Source organism: Lissotriton helveticus, chromosome 2_1 (assembly GCF_964261635.1).
Source record: "Lissotriton helveticus chromosome 2_1, aLisHel1.1, whole genome shotgun sequence".
NCBI classification, from domain to species: domain Eukaryota; kingdom Metazoa; phylum Chordata; class Amphibia; order Caudata; family Salamandridae; genus Lissotriton; species Lissotriton helveticus.
In genome coordinates, this window is record NC_136059.1 from 71,412,364 (window position 1) to 71,435,123 (window position 22,760).

Genomic DNA, 22,760 nt, shown 5'->3' on the forward strand with positions numbered 1-22,760 from the left:
CATAGGAATTCCGCAGCAGGAAATCCCTCCCATCTAGCTTCACCCGCAGAAGTAAATACCTGCCCTCAATATCCGCCTCAGCGAACTGAACCGCAAGGGGAACCCTGGGCGCCACCCAGATCAGGACCCCCCTAGCATAGGTAGAGAAGGAGGAATGAAACACCTGACCCCTCCACTTCTTTGCCAGTTTAAGAGCTCCCTCCTCGTTCAGATGAGTTTCCTGCAAACACGCCACAGATATGGCGCCGGAGAAAGGACAGTACCCTGTGTCTTAGTGCAGGTGCCCAGCCCACGCACATTCCAAGTTAAAAATTTGTATCCCATAAGCACAGGCCACGCCCATCCGGGCAGCCAAATCTAGCATCTGCTAGCAGCCTCCCAGGGGCTCGAACAACAGTACACTCAATGCCAAAAACAGTTTCTCCCCTTAACTCCCTCCAATCTCCCAACCCCCCCAACCACTCAAACTCTGAAGAAACCCCCCCAACGCTCCTCCCACCCCCACCCACGAGCAAGAGGACAGCAACAACAAACAAGCATTGGCATTGCCAATAGGTCTCGCTTGTGGGACCTTATAAGTATTTAGTTTTGCAGCACAATATCCGATTATGCAACAAGGATATTGTGCTGCAAAACTAAATTACTTATAAGGTCCCACAAGCGAGACCTATTGGCAATGCCAATGCTTGTTTTTAATAGTCGTGCAAGTAGCAAAACAACGGCAGCACAACAGAGCTGCTTGGAAAGCGTGCTGCCCCCGTTCATTATATTTCGCTTATTTTTTTTAAATAACCCTTTTATCGGAAAAGTTTCCTCTAAAATGTTTTTGTTGCAAAGTGAAAAGGAGGTTTTGACAAGCACGGTAAAATAAAAGAGCTTGAGATGTTTCTTAGCTATATAATAGTTTACCGGCTGGTAAAAAAAAAAAACATGCGCTTCTCAGAAATAGTGCATTGTCATAGACAACATCAAACATGCATTGATAAAGCCAATAGTTTGGCCTTTAAATAGTAAAAGCAGTTCTGTGTTCTGTGTTCACGCACCAACATACACGCAAAGTAGAAATAAGTGGAGAAGTGGGCTGGCAGGAAGCGGGATGAGAGGGTAGCTCTAAACAAGCATTGGCAAAGTCGAGCTGCCTTAAAGTAAAAAGAAAAAGGGAAATGAAAGGGAGTGGTAGAGAGAAAATTCAGATACATAGGGACAATTTTGGCAGATGTGAGGAGGGAATAATGCGATGGATGGAAAATAGAGAAAATCTAGATGACTAATAAAAGATACAGATAAGTTAGAGAAAGAGGGGGGGAGGGGTGGCGAGGGCAAAATAAGGAACTGCAAGGGAAAAGAAAGAGATGAAAGAAAGAAGAGGAGAGGAGCATAATAAGAAATGAGAAAGATCAGAAGGAGGGAGGAAACAGACAAGAAAGTCAAGCTACGGGGGACATGGGGGCAAAGGTAAGAGACGGGATTAGGAGAGTGAGAACGAGAGGGATAAGCGAAGTGAGAAGCAAATGAAAGTGAGAGAGAGAGCACCTTGAAAGAAAAAAATAATACGGAAAGGGAGGGGCCGCTGAGTGGGAGAACGAGAGAGGAATGCGGGGCTGGCCCAAGGCAGAAAACAAGAAAGGCAGGGAGAAACATTCTTCAAAAGAAAGATGGAGATTTCGAGAAGGAGGGAGACAGCTAAAAGTAGATCCAGAATGACAGTCAAAAAGAGGAACAGAGGAAACATAGCAAGGAGAGGTAAAGAAATTAGCAGCTTGGCTTGCGGGGAGAGGTGCTCTTATCATGTCAAATAAGGCTATCTACCAGCATGGCGGGGTGCCCCAGCTAAAAAAAAAAAGCGGGAAGCTGTGCACATTTAACACGGATTCAACAAGCTCTGACTGCAGGCAGCAAATGCTTGACGGCCGGCGGCGATGGAGGGCAGGAAAGTTAGAGGGTGAGGGGTGGCGAGGGCAATAAACAGGCATGCTGTGACGGAGGTGTGAGAGGTCTGGCAGGGAACAGATGGCCTGGCCGTGAAGCAGGGGGCGGGGCAGCGCTGGGGAAGCCTGTGGGAGGGCGATTGATGCCTTTGATGTGGGGAGGGAGGAGAGCCTTTTGCGAGCCTTGTGTCCGTGAGGTGTGGGAGGAGTGCCTGATGCGCGTTCACGTGGTTCACGTGAACTTCATGAAAACACCAGCAAAAAGCTGGTGGTTTCACGAGCAGTTTGCCTACTTGAATTCTCGCTCCGCTCGATGCGCTTGCGCGCATCGATAGGTCGCGAGACCTAAAAATGCTAACCCGCCCTTCCCCCGCCAGTGCCAGGATGTACACAGCCACCCCATTCAACCCACTCAACACACACCCACACACAACCAAACCAATACCACCCATCCCCCCCCCCCCCTCCCAGCTCCCCATGGGACCCAGATTTCCAGGACAGTCCCTAGGCATGTCTGCGGGTATCAGCCCCAGGTCGGGTCGTTCACCGATCCAGGATATGTGGACCCCATCCTGCATACCTCCTTCCTATAGGATGCAAGTCCCCCGTTCCACCCAGCCTTCCAAGTGGTCTCGGCATTCTTAAAGTTAGAGCTATTGGCATTGCTCATGACATTATTTTTATTTATGTTTTTGTTTTTAAAACATAAATAAATTGTGTTGTCATTTACAATGCCAATAGCAGGGCAGGACAGCAAGCACAAGCAACGAGGGGGCAGGACACCACGCACAAGCAACGAGGGGGCAGGACACCAAACACAAGCAACGAGGGGACAGGAAAGCAAGCACAAGCAACGAGGGGGCAGGACAGCAAGCACGAGGGGGCAGGACAGCAAGCACAAGCAACGAGGGGGCAGGACAGCAAGCACAAGCAACGAGGGGGCAGGACAGCAAGCACAACCAATGAGGGGGGCAGGACAGCAAGCACCAGCAACGATCTGCCCTGCAAGTTCGAGATGGACTATACCCATTGGGCTCAGGGCCAAGCCTGATTTGCATATGGCTGGGTTCAAATTGGAATGGTATGGCGAGCAAAACAAAAAAAGATGGATTTAGACCCAGATCCCTGTACTGGGGTGAATGTATGACATTGTTCAGCATTCTGTCCCTCAGTTGTTCTTTTTGCAAAACAACAATAATGGGGCAACACCTATTCTAGGGGCCACCAAAGTTGCCTTGTGAAAAGAAAACTCAAAACATTCATCCCAATCTAACGTAGGCATGGAGAATACAGCATGCAGAATCCACAGTTATTTGGTATGGCACAATGCACTTTACAGTCAATGTTAACACTTAAAGCTTCCATAGACATACACCAACCAAAGTTAATCCACAACAATCTGCCATTGAGACAGACTGCCACGAAGACTCTCAGACATCATATCATGTACCCTTCATGCGATCATCGTCAAGCATCAAATAAGTCAAAACACTCTTAGGGTCTAAAAAAGGTCTCCCTGCTAACAAACTTCCACTGCCACCAAAACATTATTCATATGAATTAGAATTGAAATGGATCGTCCAGGCTTCATGAGAACGCCCCTTGGACACTTAGGAGTGCGAGTGGGATGTAGGGATCCTATTCACAAACACTCAACAAACAATCCGCTAAAAACATAGTTTGCTCAGCGCGCAACCATTATATAGGTTATGAACAAGTTGTACTCAACATGCAACTTAACTGCAACCGCTGTAGAGCATACCTTATTAAAATGATAAGTCGTGCCAATAAGTTACGGGCAAATAGAAGGTGACGTGCATCGGTCGTGAAAACAAAGCATATACTTTTATGCCCATACATGAAATGCATCCCTGAGAAAGGAATCAACACACTGTGGTTGGGAAACATGTGCAGTCTGCTCTTGCCTGCAAGTAAGGCATGCGTTAATCGACTGAATGCCATTTCATCGGCACGATGCCCCTGTGCCTCTCGTACCTGCTGCCACCTCTGCAGCTTTGCTGTCCTGATGCCCAACCACAAACTCCTCCACCAGGCTGCAAACCCAGCTATCCATCCCTGCCATGTTGCTGGATGGACAGGAAGCAACATGCGGCGCAGGCGCATCTGCACGTGCACCAGACGGCTTGCAGAACCTGCTCGTCTGAGTCACGTGACAGGAAAGCATCCATTGTGGTTTTCTTTTGCATCCATGGGACATTAAGGGTACATTTTCAAGTGCTCCGTTAGAGATTACTTCCTGTAAAATGCAACGTCACATCTCTATGTATAACGGCGCTCTTGTAAATGTGAAGGCTAAATCGAAATGAAACTCTCGTTTTATCAGACCTATGAAGGCTTATACTAAATACCGGTGCGTTGTTATTCCCCCCCGCCCCAGAATACTATACAAACTTATAGATACAATATTTATTAATGTTTTATAATCTTGCATGAAAGGCAAGAATGAGGCATATTTTCAATACCATTGGACTCTGTCTTTCTGTTCGATTTTAGTCCAAAGTTTTTTTTTTCTCCAATTGTGACCTGTTTGAAGAATGTCCTTTACAAGATGGCTGCTTTATTCTTATGTAGTCTGAGGCGAAAGTCCACTTTCGGTCTCCATTTCGGCTCAAACAGATCATCGGAGTAATCTTAAAACATGTTTTACATTATTACACCAACGCTCGGGGAAAAAAACCCACACCTCGAACAGACATCACCGTGTGAACGAATTTGCAGTGCTACTGGGAATACCTTTTAAAACAAGACGGTGAAAGGCAAAGCCTTCTGATAGAAAAACAGAGTCCAAGCTCGGAGTGCAGTGTTAATACATCCCTTGTACTATTCAGGCTAACGGGTCCATCTTTTTCAACCGGGGACAGATATCTGTCGTCACCCAGCCCCGCATCTACTTATGCAGTGAAGTAGAGCAAGTTGTCTGTCATTAAAGAAAAAACGAATCCATGGACCTCGGCGAGAGGGATGGTGTAACGCCCACCACTAGAAAAGGGGCGGGGCTTAAAAATGAGAGAAAAACTCCCCCGAATCTGCTCAAGACGGGGCCTAAACTGAGTGACGCCCCTCTCCTCCAATGGCTGGCCAGCATTTACGAGGCCAGCCAATGGAGAAGAGGGGCGGGTTCAAGCCCCCATACTGCAAAACATAAAATCTCGGACTCCGCCCACTGCGTGGGATGCTAGTCCGAGACCTAAAAAAGTACTGCTTGAAAAGTGAGCACAGTCAGAAAGAGACACCAGCCAAACAAAGAGATTGTAAAGAGGCATTGTTCCATGAGAGGGATAAACACAAAATTGACAAGCTAAGACGCCAATAAGTAGTAGTCAAAGGAGAGTAACAAGTAAAGGCGACCGAAAATGAGCAACAAGCAGGCTACAAGCCCCTCTGTGTTCTTGGTAAGCCACACTATGCTTTGCAACAGTCTGTCTAGTAACATGATGTAACAAGTATTTGCAATGCAATATGTCTCGCATTTGCGAGACTTACAGCTATTGACTTTGTGAACAGAAAACCTTGCACCATGCTGAAATATAAAGCACAGCGTCTGTGTTGTAAAGAGGAAAGCAGGCACCGTGCTGAAACATAAAGCACGGGCCCGTGCACATACAAGATATGCACATATCTGCCCGTGAAGCGGGCGCCATAGTAATAGAAAAAAAACCATCACAATCTCGGTCTTTTAATGCACAGCACCCCCCCAAGTGTTCCTGCACGACATCTTCGCTGCTGGCAGGCGGGCTGTGTGCGAGAACTGCAGGCATGTTGTAGGAGCACGAACAAAAAAAATACAAGAGGGGCACCAGACAGAACCTCTTTTCTGTTAATAAAAGGTAAATGCCAAAAGTGCTTGCTAGCCTGACTCCCGCACTGCCCACATTTCCACATAACACTAACTCGATTTCCTTGAGCACGTTAAACTAGGCTGTTGTCGGATGAAACACTACTGCATGACATGAGAGGTTTACATGTATGCAAACATTCTTTCAACCTGTACCGAAAACTTCGATTTTACTTTCAAACAAATAATTATGTGAAAACAGACTTTCAACTTGGCAACTGCTATTCCAGGTCTTTGCATTTTGGAGTGGCGAGTGTCGCCTGTAGAAAAGAGCCTGAATGTGCCCCCTCTTCTACATAATGATATGGATGGTCCTATCACAACAATGGTTTTTACTAAACATAGAAGCCGAGACCAACTCCTTTTATTTAAATTTATTGAGTCAAGTGGTGCATTGGAGTAATTATTGAAATAACAGATTTTTTTTGTCAGTTACGCTCAAATTTCACAAGCATGCCTCGCTGGTTAAAAAAAAAAAGCGGTTGCGGGAGAGCGTGTCCTGCCTGCAACAGCAGGCAATCACTGAAATAACCGAATTGTTTCGTCTGTTGCATTCAGATTTCAGAGGATTGCCACACTGGTTAAAAAAGACAGCAGGCCGGAGAAAGTTATTTAAGAAAATAGTGCTCACAGACTGTAATTAAAACACCCAGAATAACAACACGTAACAGCGACAGTCCTCCTGGGAGGTTACAATAGGAGAAAAGGAGCATACATGCCAACCCTCCCGATTCAGGCGTGAGACTACCGATTTGAAGGCTAGTCTCCCGCCTCCCGATTCCTGCAAGCAAAAACCCGATTCCTCGGGGTTTGTTGACAGGGCTTTTGTGTGAAGTGCTAATTTTTCCAGCAATAGTCAAAGTGGCCATGCAGGGGCTCTCGATGGGGTGAAAAAACAACAAAGGGTCATTAACAAGGCAATAGTCTTTTGAAGACCTGTGAAGTAGGGGGGGGCGTGTGTGTGCACAGGAAGCTGTTTTCGGCTGGGGTGTCACACAGGGGCGGGGGGGGGGGGAGGGGGGGGACAACACTTGCATCACCCTCTCAGCCTGCCATTGCGCTCCATGCTTGTAAAAGGTACGAAAAAAAACGTACATTTGTGTTTCAAATGTCCAATCCTGCAGCAGCACACTTCCAAAGCCCATACACGTCAGTAACCCGATTTGAAGCCCCATTCTCCCGATTTTTAAAAAAAAATCTCCCTCTTTGCTCTTCTGAAATGTTGGCATGTATGAAGGAGTTACTAATGAAGGACTACTAAGCCTATTGACAAATCAAGTCACCATTTACAGTAACAGGAGCCAACTGAAAATATGGGCGGACACGTCTCTGCCTTTCTTGCACGTGAACTGTTTAGTGGGAAAGTCGGGCCTACGTATTATTTTCATAGAGCTGCTGAGTCTAGGATCACTAGGTAGATTGGATTTAGTAAGTTTGTGAGCTCCACACAACTCCCCCTTGCAAAAGATTCCATTCTTTATTTGGTGACCAAAATCAAACGAAATGCTCAGTAAAGGCAGAACACTACTTGTTTTAGGTTGACTGCCATCAAACTAAGTTAAAGTGTGGTTCTTGGGTTTTTTGGATAGAACTACCAAAGGCCTGAGGAGTGCAGTGTTCACAGAGCGCCGGCGCCACCACATGTGATGTATCCAGTTCTGTTTAGCTGCTTGAATGTCATATCCTCGCTTCAGTGTTGAACACTGGCAAAGTAATGCCTATCTGTCTGGATCTGTGGGGTGTGGGGGAAAGGGCAGGGGGGTGTTATTCTCTTCTGTACTGTTGTTTGTTTGCAAAAATCAATAAAAGACATATGAGGGAAAGAAAAAGGAACGACCAAAGGCCAACAGTTTGATTGGCTCTCCCTCATTCAGTCCTGGAGGTAGCTGTGACCCCAAAGGCTCAAGACAGTGCCTCTGAGCAATAGCTTCTGACTCTCCGTCATACAGTAAATGTAAAAAAACAAGGACGATGCACATGTAATCCTCTCGATCGCCTGGTGGTAGGAACACAAGAGATGTATAGACTTGCGTATTGGCTGGAATCGGTAGATGCTTAAACAGTATTAACAAATGTCCGCTTATTCAAGAAACGGGTGCATCCTGTATTATGTAAATGAAAGAAACCACACAAGTTATTGTGCTGTTTCCTCTCTGTCGCTTATTTTCCACTGCTCGCACCTCTCTCTACGAAGTCATGTCTCATGGTCTGTCTCTTCTTCTCACGCTTTTGAGTGTCTGCGCCTTTGACCCTTCTGTATTTGCTATATCCATTTCTAGCCATTTTTGCTGTGGTCTCTCTCCTACCCTTTGTGTCTTACATCTCCCTCACCACGGCTGCCGCTTTGAGGCCCATCTTTTTCTCTCTAGTGTCTTTCTGTTCCCAGAGCGCCTCTGCTTCAGCATCTGGCTATAGAGCAATACAATGCTCCAGTGGTTATTTTGCCATTGATTTTAAATTGGGTCTTTTACTCTGTGGGTAAATAATTCCTACAGATGTTTTCTACTTTGCAGAGTCACCTGCACTGAACTGATTGGAACAGTGGCGACACCCGTGTCCATCTGTGTGTATTATAGATATCCATTCACTACATTTGCCTCCGAGCACTCCTTCTCGCATCGGTGTATTTGATTGTTCTGATGTCTCTTATCTTTCTTTTATTTCTCTGGAGATGGTCTACCTCTCCCTATTTCTAACCCATGTGCCTCCAATGTTTCTATATCTCACTCCTATATCTCTGATTTCTCAATCGTTCAACCAGTAACTTTGATCTCTGGCCCACAAATATATGCCGTAGAGCTATTTGCTGCTCTATCCTTTGAATTCGATATTCCATCTCACGCACTGGTGCCTTTCTTGCCTCAGCCAAGCAATCATGGAGAGCTTTGGGGGGAGGGGGAGGGAGTAGTGAGCTTTGACTTGTAAGAAGAGCCCATTCTTTCCTCCTCACCCACTTCCCATCTCAAACCACTGATCTGCATTGTATACCTGTGAAAGCAGAGAGGGGCCGTTCATTGTGTCCACCCTAGGGCACTCCTTCCGCAGACACAAAACTGAAGATCTTTAGCTGGAAATGAGGGCTTGGAGAGCATGAAACCTTCCTCCAACTCTACACTTCTGTCAATGGAGGAAGTAAAGATTCCCTGGTTAGCCAATCCGGAAGGAGCAAACATGCCCACCAGCAATGTGAAGGTTCCATAGAATATTTTTAAAAAGGGGGGATGGGGTGGGTGTGTTGGTGTGTGTGTGTGTGTGTGTATTATTTGGTACCCTAGGGTCAGGTGGTGGAGATATAAAGTAAATACATTTCACTTAGGGTAGTTGTTGCTACACTGGTCTCTGGTGGTTTGGTCAGTGTAACCCATGTCAGAAACTTTCCCATTGAGTTTTACTTTATCAGCCATTCAAATGGGAGGTTTAAGGGCTGTTAGTTTTGTTCTCTCCCTTGCACCTCTAATGCGGACTTCTGTCTTTGAGCTGTTGGTCTGTCAAGAATTGACCATCATCTATAACTTAATATCTACTAATAATTTCTCTGAATCTCTGCAAGGGTATAAATCCTCCGATAATTTGATAGTCTTGGATGTTTTCCACATCCTGAGGGGACACCTGAGTGCTCGTCAAGAGTCAGCAGAGTGCCACAAGATGAATGTTAAAAATGGCTGTGGAAGGTTGGGAGTCCTGTTGTATCCCATAGCGATAGACCTCTGAAGTAACATAACTCATTTCTAACGTTGTGTCCTCCTTTCAAGAGACAGAAGAGTGCAGTTTTGAAAAACAAAATTGTGGAGATTACACACAGGCCGACTGGTCTATGGAGGGCCCTCGTAATTGGAAAGATCAGAACCTCAATGTGCTTGAGGAGTGTTTGGCAGGGGCAGTAGGTGTTGACTGGCCAATCATATGTTTCAAATTGGCACATATATTTGTATATTGCACTTAGTGGCCATAATATTTTGAACAGAAACACTGCTGAGATAACAAAACAGTTTTGATACATAAGACAATCATATCCTCTGGTGGTTAATATGACCCAAAAGTTGTGAAATAGAGGCGTGGAACTTGGATGCCCATATATAGGAGTAGAATAGATGAGGACATATTTGCATTGTTCAAAAATGACATTGGTACGATGGAGGGAGAATTATGTGCTGTGAGCAGGTGAAGGTTTAAGAAATGGGGTGTATTATATGGTATGGATGTGCAACCTCACAGTGTAATACACTTACCACCCCTTTAGGTTCATCAGCTTTGGTCTGCAAAAACCCTCTGATCACCCTCGGCACCAAGTATTACACAGAGGAACAAGTGTAACGCTTTTAAATGGCAACAAAACAATTGAAGAATAAATCTACACGACTCAAGAAATCCAACGCCAATGTATACAAATAGACTGTATATTATAAGAGTTCATACACTGGAATGAAAAAGATCAACTGGAGCGTTCCAGAGATATAGATTTTACAAGCAATAGTAAATCAAAGCAATTTCACTTGACCGCGAACAAGTATTGGTAAAGTCAATGAACTTGTGACTTAGAAACGTTATGACGGAAAACATAGGTAAGTGTTCAGTTATAAGTACTTGGGGTGACCAACCTCGGTGAGGAACTAGTCAGGGGGACCAGCAAGGTCCTCAATAACCTTCACAAGGCAAGCAGTCCTTCAGCAAGTTCCAGGCATTTTATCTGCATTGGAAATTGAATCCTATGGAGTAGTTCTGATGCAAGGTATGAAGGATGCTTAAGATTTATTTTATTTATTTATTTATTTATTTGTGCAATTTTTAGAGCACGCAACTACCCGGGGGTGTCTCTGCACTAAGAGATACAGAACCATCGCAGCGGTGATAAGTTATGATTAGAAGAGCCATGTTTTTAGTTTCTTTCTGAAACTGAGGAGGGTAGGGGCAGTTTTAATGTGGAGGGGCAGTGCGTTCCAGAGTTTGGCTGAAGAGATGGTGAAACACCTGTCGCCCCACCTTGACCCTTTTTGTTCGCGGGACTTTGAGCAGGTGAGCAGAGGAGGAACGAAGTGTTCTTGAATGCTCGAGTGGACAAAAGGCAGCTCTAAGGAACTGTGGACCTAAATTGTTGACTGCTTTGTAGGTAATGCACAAAGCCTTAAATATTGTCCGGTTCCTAACAGGGAGCCAGTGAAGTTGGCGAATGTATGGAGAGATGGACACGAACTTGGGAACGTTCAACAAGACCCTAGCAGAGGCGTTCTGGACTGATTGTAGTAGGTTGATGGTTTGTTTTGGGGCGTTCAAGAGAAGAGCGTTGCAATAATCAGTTTTGGAGAAGACCAAGGTGCTGATTAGAGTTTTGCCGGCTGAAGATGGGAGGTAAGGCAGGAGTTTTTTGATTCTTTTCAGGGTGTAAAAGGATGAGGAGACTACTGAGTTGACATGGTGATGAAATGTCAGTTTGTCATCGAGTATGACTCCAAGGTTATGAACCTTGGTAACTGGTTGAGGGGGCTCCCATCTCCGATGGCCACCATTGGGGGGACCAGGTGGGGTCCAGCTTCCCGAATGTCATCACCTCTGTTTTATCAGAGTTTAATTTGAGACAGTTTGATGACATCCAGGAGCTGATGGCCCGCATTCCATTTTGGAAGTTTGCTGCCACTGATGTACCATTGCTGTGTACAGAAAGTACCAGTTGTGTATCATCAGCGTAGGTTGTCAGGGCGATTCCATAGGATTTTATTACTCTCGCTAAGTCCGAAACATAAATGTTAAATAGTGTCGGACTTAGCGAGGAGCCCTGTGGGACACCGCATGGGAGGGTGAAAGTGTGGGAAGTGAAGTGGGCCATTTTTACTGTTTGTGGACGATCAGTCAGGAAGGATGCGAGGAGTTCTTTCGCTTTGTTTTGAACTTTTATGGCTGAGACACGGTCGATCAAGATGACATGATCGACCGTGTCGAAGGCTGCAGAGAGATCTAATAGTATCAATACCGCTGCTCCTCCTTTGTCCAGGGTCATCCTAATTTCATCTGCGGCTTTAAGTAGCGCGGTCTCCGTTCCGTGACCCTTTCTAAACCCAAATTGGCTGTCATCCAGTATGTTATTATTGTCTATGAAATTGGATAGTTGTATGTTAATAGCTTTCTCAAAAATCTTTGCTGGAAAAGGGAGACAAGCAATGGGTCGGTAGCTGGCAGGAAGGAGGGGGTCAAGAGTGTTTTTTTTTTTAGAAGAGGCTTTATAATAGCCTCTTTCCAGACTGAGGGATAGATGCCCGTCGTGAACATGGCGTTACAGATGGACGTCAGAGCAGGGGAGATGGCTTCAGGGATCAAATTAAGAATGGCAGGAGGGCAGGGGTCTAAAGGAGATCCAGATTTAGTGCCCAAGACAAGTCGATGTACTTGTTCCTCCGTGACAGCTTCGAAGACCGTAAGGCTGGGTGTGTTGTTGTGGATCAAAAGATTGGGAGTGGTAGTCGGGGGGATGGAAGTGAAAGCTGAAAAAATATCTGCGACTTTGTCTTTAAAAAAGTTTGCAAGAGAGTCGCAGAGGGATTGGGTTCCATTAAAGCGGGGGGCAGGTGGGTTGGAGAGGTGAGTAACCACCTGGAACAGTTCTTTTGAGGAGTTTTTTGCCTGGTTGATTTGGGAAGTGTAATAGGATGTTTTTTCCGCAGTGATAAGATCTTTGTATTTGGAGAGGGCGCTTTTATAGGCAGTTTTTTCCGTGGCGTTGTAATGGCGGCGCCAGCGTCTTTCCAAATTTCTGCAGTGTTGTCTCTGCAGTCGAAGGGATTCTGTAAACCATGGGGCCGAGGGATGGGTTCTGGTACGATAGGAAGTTTTAAGGGGAGCTAGAATTTGACAAGCCTTATTTAGGCTATGAAGGTAGTTAGTGGATGCTAGCGAGGGATCCTGTTCTGTAGTAATAATGCTGTCAAGCAGCAAAGAGGAGAGGTGGGGAGGGTCAATATTTTTCCAATTTCTGAAAGTAATAGGAGACGAAGATGAGGGGAAAGATGGAGGAGAAGTCCGCTTTATGGAAAAACAAACTGCTGAATGGTCGGTCCAAATGAGAGGGATCACCGTCGTGACAGCAATGAGTGGGTTATTGGTGAATAGTCCATCTAGGGTGTGTCCGGCTTTATGGGTAGGCTGAGTGACAATTTGTTGTAGGCCGGCTGCTGCTAAATCGTTAGTTAGTGCCACAGTGTCAGGGTCGCACATGGTCTCAAGATGAAAATTGAAGTCGCCCAGTATGATAAAATGTGGCTCGCCTGCAGAGGACTCCATAAGGTTATTAAGGTTATTAAGAAATTTCGATCTGGACCCCGGGGGGCGGTAAAGTAGTATGCCTGTAAGTGATTGGTTGTCAGAGAGGCTGATGGTAAAGGAGAGAGCCTCACACTCGCTGTGGTTAGCGTCGGTGAACTTGACTTTGAGATCGTTTTTATGGAGAATGGCTATTCCCCATAATGCTCCAAGGACGCTGTGGATGCGATGTGGTTGACCGGGGGGTCTTCCAGCAGGGATTCCTTTGTCCACTAAGATGGTGAGGGGGTCCTGGTTGCAGGGTCGACATCCCACAAAGTCCTCTGCGGTCTGACTGAAGTCCAGTCGCCACTGGACTACCAGCCTGCTGTTGTCATGGGTACAGGCCAATTCTTCTGAATTGATCACTCTTCTTCTGAGGGTCCCAGTAACTCTGCGATGGCACTCATGGGCTCAGCAAACTCGGGTGAAAATATGTGTCGGGTATTGGTTCTCGGTGCTGCATGGCCAAGGTGGTAACGCCTTGAAGACTTTGGGCTACCAACGTGCCACAGCAGGCTTCTTCAGCTGTTATTTCCCTTTGCTGCGAACAAGAGGCCCGTCAGCTGGCTCTTAGAGTTCCTTGGCTTGACTGGGTCTTTAGACCGCTTCTCCTTCAGCAGGACATAGCAGGGACAGTCCCTCTCTTCGGTAGCCACCAGGTGCAGTCCTTGTCGGTGCAGCCTCTCTTTGCTGGTCCCTTTGTGCAGCAGGGCAATCCTTCTTCCAAGTAGGTCGAGATCTGAGGTCTGGGTGCGCTCTTTATGCTTGGAAGGTGCCCTCAGGACAGGATGCGATTGGTAGCAAATGGGCTACCAGGTTCCCTCCCACATGGTGACCACTTCCTTGAGAGTTTGGTATCGTTCTGCCCACTCCCAAGATGGCGAAACTCCTCTCTCATTGTTCAGATCCCAACAGCCCACACCTGAGGTGTGGCTTCATCAGGGCTACCCATGCATGGGGAAACCAGTTTGACAACTAGATTCCCCTCTCTGCTTCCAGTGCCAGCCAGTTTACCTCAACAATGGGGCAGCCCTCCCTCCTGGCGTTACCCTTCTGTCTTTCAAAGGTGGCTTTACCTTTGAAGCCTGACTTTTGGGGCTAACACCTAAGAGGCTTCATGCAGGAGGGAGGTGACACCTCACTGGCCTGCAATCCCTCATTGTTTTTCTTCCTGAACGTTGTTGGCACATCTCTCCAGGTGGGCAGAAAGCTGTCTCGTGGACCAGGCTCCATGTGTGCCTGGGAAGGCACAGGCATTTTAAAGGCACACAAAAGGCAGAAAAAATATAGAGCTGTGGGTAATCGTAATCTGCTAATGAAATACTGTAATTTGCAGTGTTCCACTCAAGTACTGTGAACAAATGCTACATTGGTATTCAGGGAACAAAATCGGTTTACCCAGAAAATTCAGTTGACACGTATTAAGGAATAGTGCAAACATCTTGGGATACATTCTCTCTCTGGAGGGGCTAAAGGTATCGCACATTTTACTTGTAGGTATGAATGCACATAAGAGTGAGTATTTTAAACTGGGGCTGGTAAGGTTTAAGGATTATTATTCGCAAGGCAATGAAATCTGGCTTCAATAAAGAACCTAATTCTATTTTACGTGACTCAACTCAAATTGCAATTTTGTTCTCTGATCTTATTAGACTAACTTTCTTTTGTGATTTAGTTACTACTTCTAGGGTTTGAGACAAGGTATTTTCAGAATCCATCGCTTGGAATGCAATAATAACATGGACTAGTCAATCTGTCAAGTTTGCTCCAGTTTGCCAATACAGAAGGAACTGTAGTGATGTTAATCCTCCTGACTTCCCGGAACCCACTGGGAGCCAAGCAAAGGATACTCTGCTTGTCAGCAGTAGATCCAGCTAAACGGGAATTGGACAAGAGCGAAACCGAGACACTGGATCTCTTCACTCTGCTTGTTCTTACAGCTGGGCTCACCCTGCACTTTAGAGGTGGTGATATCTAAAACCAGAAACGCCTCTTTGTATGTCATCATTTCAATTCCAAATCACTGTCCCTTATACAACGTTTGATCTTACTTGTGGCAATCTTTGTACTCCCCACTCTCTATAGTTGGTTGACACTCTGTGACTTTCAATAGCTGAAACACAAATTAAATTATAAAATGGCCACCACCATTGCACGTCTCATGAGTCTTGTGGCACCATGGGAGTGGCAGTTTGACCTTACTGCACCTGTGTTGTTCGCATAGCTTGCGCATCTCAGATGCGAAGCCTCACACCTGGGAGTACACAGGTTTTGTGCACCGCTGACATCTTCTGCCTTGGAAGAATTGCCCTCATGACGTTAAGAGGAGCACATCTCCTCAACATGTCCAGTAACTACTGGTGAGCGCGATACATTCATCATGACCACTTCCTACTGACTGCCTGAATACAAGGGTCAGTAGACTGAACAGAGCCCTACTCAGCAAGGCAAGAAAGGTTGTGAAGTACAGACCTTAGATTGCTAAGAACAATGACTTGTCCATATTAAAAAGGACATTATTGGTGCGTCATGCATATACTTCGGATGTGGTACCTACTTGATGTCTCTGTGGAAATTATGATGTCACGGGGTGGAAAGAGAGGCTGACTAGGGAGGTAGGCAATGGTCTGGCTGCAAAATAGAATTGGTTTTATACAAGTTAAGCCCGAGGAAACCATCCAGTGATGAGTTGCTGTCAGTCAGTCAGAGAACCACAATTGTTGGTGAGAAATGAAGTTTGGGAATGAGAAAAAAATCTGGACATCATGAGCACATAGGTAATGACAGAACGTAAAGAGGAGAGTATGTTGTCAAGAAAGATTTAGGAGAAAAGGAGAGAATGGTTTGTTGGTTAACAATGGGAAGGAGAGTAACGGAAAGAACAGGGGAGCCCAGTAGACCAAGAATGAGCGGTGGGAGAGACAAGAAGAGAACCAGTTGGGGGTGTTCTAGTAGAGCAGCAAAGGTTAATAGCAGAGTGGTAGAAAATGTATGACGTAACAACGCAAACATTTACAACCCAGTTTTTACATCGCAACATCCATTATAACGCATGATTTTACAACGCATGCCATCACACTGCATTTTCAGAAACTACATTCACTACGCATGTCACTACAATGCATACCATTAAGACGCATATTACTTTTAGTGCAACAGTAGAGTAAGTATTGGAAAGTGTAGGGATAAAAATTACTATTCCGATTCCAGTGAGTGCAACAGTAGGGTAAGTGTTGGATAGTGTAAGGGTAAAAATTGTTATTCCCACTCCAGTGAAGTGCAGCAGTAGGGTAAGTGTTGTATAGTGTAGGGTTAAAAGATTACTATTCCCCATTACTTACCTTCTAATGCGTTGTAATAGCATACATTGTAGAGGCATGCGAGTGCAACAGTAGGGTAAGTGTTGGATAGTGTAAGGGTAAAAATTGTTATGCCCACTCCAGTGAAGTGCAGCAGTAGGGTAAGTGTTGTATAGTGTAGGGTTAAAAGATTACTATTCCCCATTACTTACCTTCTAATGCGTTGTAATAGCATACATTGTAGAGGCATGCGAGTGCAACAGTAGGGTAAGTGTTGGATAGTGTAAGGGTAAAAAATTTTATTCCCACTCCAGTGAAGTGCAGCAGTAGGGTAAGTGTTGTATAGTGTAGGGTTAAAAAAATACTATTCCCCATTACTTACCTTCTAATGCGTTGTAATAGCATACATTGTAGAGGCATGCGATGTAAAGGAAGTTGTGTTGTAATGACTGCGTTGTAAAGATAGTGCGTTGTAAAGGTTGTTTCCCGTGGTAGATTGTATTGAATGCAGCAGAGCTCCGGAGGAGAATAAAGGTTGAGAGGGTGCTACGGTGGACAGAAGTTATAAAGTTAACTGAATGGTAGACAGTGATTTCTATGAAGTGACGAGAACTGAAGCTCAAGTGAAGTAGGTTAAGCAAGTTTTGTTGAGAGAAGGAGGGTGAGCTGGTTGAATAGTGGGTATTGGGAATTAGTTGACCGGGCAGTTATTTGGAGTGGGAGGCGTAATCAGAAGTGTGGATCTATACAGGGGTGTGGATTTGTCGCCGAGGACATATTGTTTTGGATCAAGTACAAGGAAACATTGCATCTTATTTTGTGCACTAGACAAATGGGCCAAACACCCTGCAGTGCAACTCTTTTGGCTGGAGGTTTCTAGTACTACTATATGGATCTGTGAAATAATATTGTCTGCCATTAAAGCAAAGTTTGTGTCCATATGTATGAGTTGTTCAAACTTCTATATATGATTCATGAACGCAAACCTTTACTATTAGGGAGAGTGCTCTGAGGAAAAGCAGTGACTATGAGCTCAGCTTGCATTACTGACACTGGTTCCAATATAAAATGTAACAATTTGATGCTATCTATAATGCTTCCAGAACGCTCATTGAATATTTGCAATTACATGCCTAAGCATAAAAGAAAGACTCTCTGAAAAAGCACGCAGCCATTGTAGCCTCTAACATAAAGGGTACTACTTTGAGTGCATATGTGCATTTTATTTAAAAAAAATAATAATAAGTAGAATTCACTCTCTAAAAGTCAAGTTAACCAATGGCTGAAGTGCGCTGACTAACTTCTCCGTGCTGTATTCTGTGGAAGTGGGAGAAAATTGTGAATGAAACAATAACAGTGCAACTGGATGAAGAGGTCTAGCTGAAAACCACTCTTAGTTAGTATATCATATATATAATTTTAGTAAAATCACAAGGTTTTGGCTAACGCTAGATTCAAAAGCATTTTCTAAACTCTTTTGCAACTTGCAATATGTCTTTGCAATGCACCAATGTTCAGAAATTCACAAGAATTTCCAAAAGTAGGCCTGGCATCTGTACTTATGGTTTAAATCTCTTTATTGAAATTTTGAAAGTGGCATCTGTACTTATAGCAAACCTTTCTGAATTCAAATTTTCCTCCAGTAAGTAAACACGTGTATTTTTGCATTGAGCAAATAGAGATCCTCCTGCTTAAATCTGTGGAGCCAAATAACTTTGTATACGCCCCTTTTTTTCCGCCCTTGTCGGGAGTAAAGATACTATTACACGAACACAAGCAAGTTAGTAGTAAAGCAGAGATAAAAGTACTCTGTGCTGTTTAACCTACCTGGGCTTCTGGCTGGGCATGTACCAGCGCCCTCTATGGCTGGATTGTGTGACATCCATGCATTGCTGCCACCACAGTCCTCTATCTCACTACATCCTTCACATGCTCCTCTTGAACCTTTCTTCTTCACAGTCCCACAGTTTACTACATCACATAAAACATGTGTGTGAACTCCAGCTGCATCTCCCGCGTGGCAGTTGCACCAGGATGTAGGGTGCATTTCTGGGGAGCTTGTCATAGTGCTTAACCTCATATGACCCCATGATATGATACTTTATTCTTGGCTGTGTGGGATTTTCTTCCATGTACATTCTGCTGGATTCTTAGCAATGTTTAGGAAGGGTTCCAAGGTTAGTGAATATGCCATAAATTGTCACTCCATATGTATATACCTAGACACTGATGGCCTTTCCTACCCATGAACCTATATTTACAATACTTGAAAGTTTCTACCTTTGTGGGACTTGCACGTATGCATAGTCTTACGCAAAGTGTAAACACAGCTTTAGATATTTCATTGTGAATCACATAATGTTTGTTCTTTTAATGGGTTTTTCCAGCTGACTTACTAAATGTATTTAAGAGCAGCTTAGATCTACATGCTGCGTTTGACCAACATCGGCTTGGGTGACAACGAGAACTTTGATCACAGGGATGTTAGCTGTGACTGAAGCACTTTCAGAATGCTTTCTAAACCTTTCCATGGATAAGTAAGAAAGAAAGACTTTTATAAACAAAATTGCATTGGACTTCCTGTATTGGAAAATTTACATTTTGATTTCATTTTTGTAAAGCTAAACTTAATTTATAATCCCAAGTCAACACCTTGGCCATAAATGTGCTGTTTCAGTTCAGTTTTTTGGAGTGAAAATCCTCCCAAGATTTATCTCACTCCAAACAAAGCAATCCTGCATTAAGTGGCTCATTTTGTCTCTGATTCGAAAGGAATAACAACGTTTCACCAATTCTGATAACACTGGATTAGGCTATATTCAAAGGGACATGTGACACTTGCAAGGTACTATACGCATCCACTCCACGTTGCCTGGCTGACAAGATTAGAGGATCTGTTAGACCTTTACAGAATGCTGAAGCTCTGTCACAGAACCCTCCAATCTTTAAAAAAGCTTAATTTATGTCTCCGTCCTTTTCAGGAAGTGCAACCAGAGTCTAAATCTCCTTATCAACTAACCTATGCACGCTCCACCCCAGGCTATCTTTAAATCTGAACTGAAAGCTATTTTGAAAGCTTTTTAGTTAACTCTCTTCTCCATTCTACACCTTATTCGCTTAATTTCCACACATATTGGTGCCTTGAGGCTCACCTCTCTACTTTGACTTGATTGCACTCCTTCCTGTACCTGGCACCAATCCACATGCTGTTACTCAACACTTCTGACTGCTGTAATTGATACCTTACTTTAATGGTCTTTGTCTTTTTTAGTCTGTGGTAATGTAATTTAGACGCCTGGTGTATTGTAATTTATATGCTTTATGTAATTATCTATTTCTTTTGTAAAGTGCTCTAACATCTTTTGATAATGTCCACGCTATATAAAACTGCATAAATACATAAACTGAATTTGCTGTGAGATTATCATTCATAATATGGAAATAAAGTATATATTGAAAGCTGAGCCCTGCTCTCAATTAGGCTCTTTAATTTTTTCAGGCCTGCACATCAATGAGTATTTATATTTCCAAGTGGTGAGCCCTGGGGACATTCGGTATATTTTCTCTGCTACCCCTGCTAAAGATTTCGGGGGAATATTTGTAAGTATTAAATGACTTCTAAGTTTAGTTTCCTTCACAGGTGGAATCGTTTCCTCCATAGTAAATATTGCCAATTATAGCCTGCATCCTCCTGTTCGTATTAAATGTTAAGTGTCTGGTCTGATCTCACCACTGTGCGCAGTAAAATATCTTGGAATATGTTACAGTTCTCTGACGCAAACCCTATTTGACCAACTTTAGAATCACTTGACATGAATTTCCTACATATTAGTTGAAGTCTAGATTGCAGCCCTCCTTTTCCACCTCCGATCACATATGAACTGTTCACTTGAAGACTTTTCACTGTGCCCTTTGTGTGTCTTCGAATACCTCAAGTCTTACTGACCCTCTGAAGCAAGTGAAGTCACAGTGACACTATTCCAGACACACTGCGATGGACCATAGACAAAATGTTCATTAGACTCACAGATTTCCATCCCATAACCTCTCTCTGCTCCCTTTAGGCATTTACCACTAGATCGAAGGGTTTTGCACTGTGTTCTAAAGTTCATACTGTTTTAGTTAGTGCATGGAATATCCTCTGTCAGCTATTAACATTTTCCTCAATCATGCTTCATACCAGACCATCACTTGTCTTTTCTTGATCTCAGAACAGACGCTATGACTCGATCCACCTGGTCCCTGCAGATCCACCGGAAGCTTGTGGGGAGCTGAGCAATGGAGTCTTCATTCAGGATCAGATTGCGTTGGTGGAGCGGGGGTAAGTGAAGCAATCACCCGAATTTCCCTTGGAGGGCTTGAAAAAGGCGCACACTGAGGGCATTCCGAGCTGTTCAAACTAGGGGGGCTTTCAATGCAAAATGTGTTGACCATCTTCACAAGACAAAACCTGACAAATTAGAAGACTGTGCTTGAAGAAAGCAGTGGTAAACCAATTAGGACTCTGCTGTAGGAGTTAATTTAGCTCATAACTAGTGTCTTGATTGCTCCTTTGGCTTCGTGGAAGGGCATGTGAGGGCACATTTGGTGTACATTCAGTTTGTGTGTGAATCCCTATGGCCGTTGCTGCATTGGATTTGAATATAAATCGGGTGGAAATAAAAGTGGGTAAGTAGGATACTAGGTGCAGGGAAGTAGATATTTCCAGTATTTGAAGAGTTAAGAACTAGCCCTTACTAGATGACTGTTCAAGTGGTGTAAAGCTGACCTATCTCGGTACCGTAAATGCCACTAGCAGTGTATATGAGGGGTGCAGTTGAAGTGCAAGACCCACAGATAGAAGAGACTCCTTCTCCTGGTCACATTAAAATCATGTCTCCTGAAATTGTCAAGTCACTGATGTAGATGCTATGGTAAGTCTGTCCTCATGTGACCCCTTTGCATGATGTGCGGCCGGTCGATCGAAAAACTAGCTGCAAGGAGGATGGATGGGACACCCGATGCAGATTGAAAACCTACAATGGAAGAGGAAGGCTCCCCCTTTAGTGGGGCCACTGTGGTCTCCCTTTTGACATTGCTGATGACAGTACAATCAGATGTGCACGTGTTGTTAATGCCAGATATTATTGTGTGTATTGAAAAGTGCCTTGCTTGTCCCATGTTTGAAATATAGAGAACCTTATTTTGAAGAACTCCAATGCCAAGACAGTTCCTGGAAGATAGTCTAAGTTATTGGATCCACAATAAATTGTTAATCTACAGAAATGGAGAAACCAAAATTAAAGCATACTAGCTTCTCTAATTGACATGGTTTATATCCCACTCGATAATCCGTCTAATACCAAGCATGTTGCCATTAATTGCATGAAATACCAAATGTGAAATGGAAGGTCAGGGGATCTACAGCATTTTGTCCATACATTGAGTTATGGAAGAGGAGTACCTTACTTTTTTAAGCATTTAAAACTCAGACCTGCAGAGTTTTTTCATATTTTGGACTTCTTTTGCCTTATCCACCAAGCGTTGTTGCAGAAGAAATATAGCTTTTGAGTCCTGCTGCCTTACTGTAATCAAACTGTCTGCGTTAGAAGCTACTGTCTCTTCTGTAAAAGACGAGAGAATAACCCACTCTTAAAGCAAACTGGAACACCAACATTCTGTCCAATTTGAAGACTCTACCTGCAGTGGCTAGGATTCTAGAGACAGTGGTAGTAGAGCAACTAAAGGACTTTTCTAGCATCGCTCCCATTCTATTTTTTGTAATTATAGATTTGAGCTGAGGTGTGGGACTGAAATATCCATAGTAAAGCTTTATTTCACTTCATGGTTTCACAGGTTTGGCTCGATATCTCCATAGTCTTCGAGACCACTGAATATCTCACCCCCTTCACCATGTGCAGTACTGCAAGTGTTCAGTCCTTTCCAGCTGACCGATGTCAACATGCCAAATTAATTCCCTTCCACCCTAAAAGAGTATTTTTTGCTATTGAGTTCAACGAGCCACGCCTCTTTTTCTTGAGCTATTTAATGTTTATCATTCCCCTCATTTTGATAACTTAATATCTACAGTCTTGCGCTTAGAAGGCTTGTTTATATGAAAATCACAAATCATGATAATATTTCCACAGTTCTGCACAAACTTTTAAATGCAATAGATTTCTAGATGCAGGATATCTACCTGCAGTTACATGATAGCAAGACTAAGGTGGTTTTTTTTTTGTGACTAAAATGTCACCCTTCTTTCCAATTTCTCTAGTTACCTACTCTGCTCAGACATGCACTAGCCGCATCATGCTCTCATCTTGAACCTACTTGTAACGATTGCTCTTCTCCCACTTTTGTACCCTGCCTACCCCAAATGTGAAGCGCTCTGAAACCAACCTGAGT

General features: G+C 44.1%; 1 protein-coding gene across 1 annotated transcript in view; it reads left to right on the forward strand.

The window, feature by feature from the left end:
• Positions 1-22,760, forward strand: part of PRADC1 (protease associated domain containing 1) — a 56,393-nt gene that overhangs the window by 19,395 nt on the left and 14,238 nt on the right. Inside the window, exons 2-3 of the mRNA XM_078674482.1 lie at positions 19,873-19,973; positions 20,585-20,694. Of these exons, the coding sequence (XP_078530608.1) occupies positions 19,873-19,973; positions 20,585-20,694 (211 nt within the window). The remainder of the gene's footprint in view (positions 1-19,872; positions 19,974-20,584; positions 20,695-22,760) is intronic.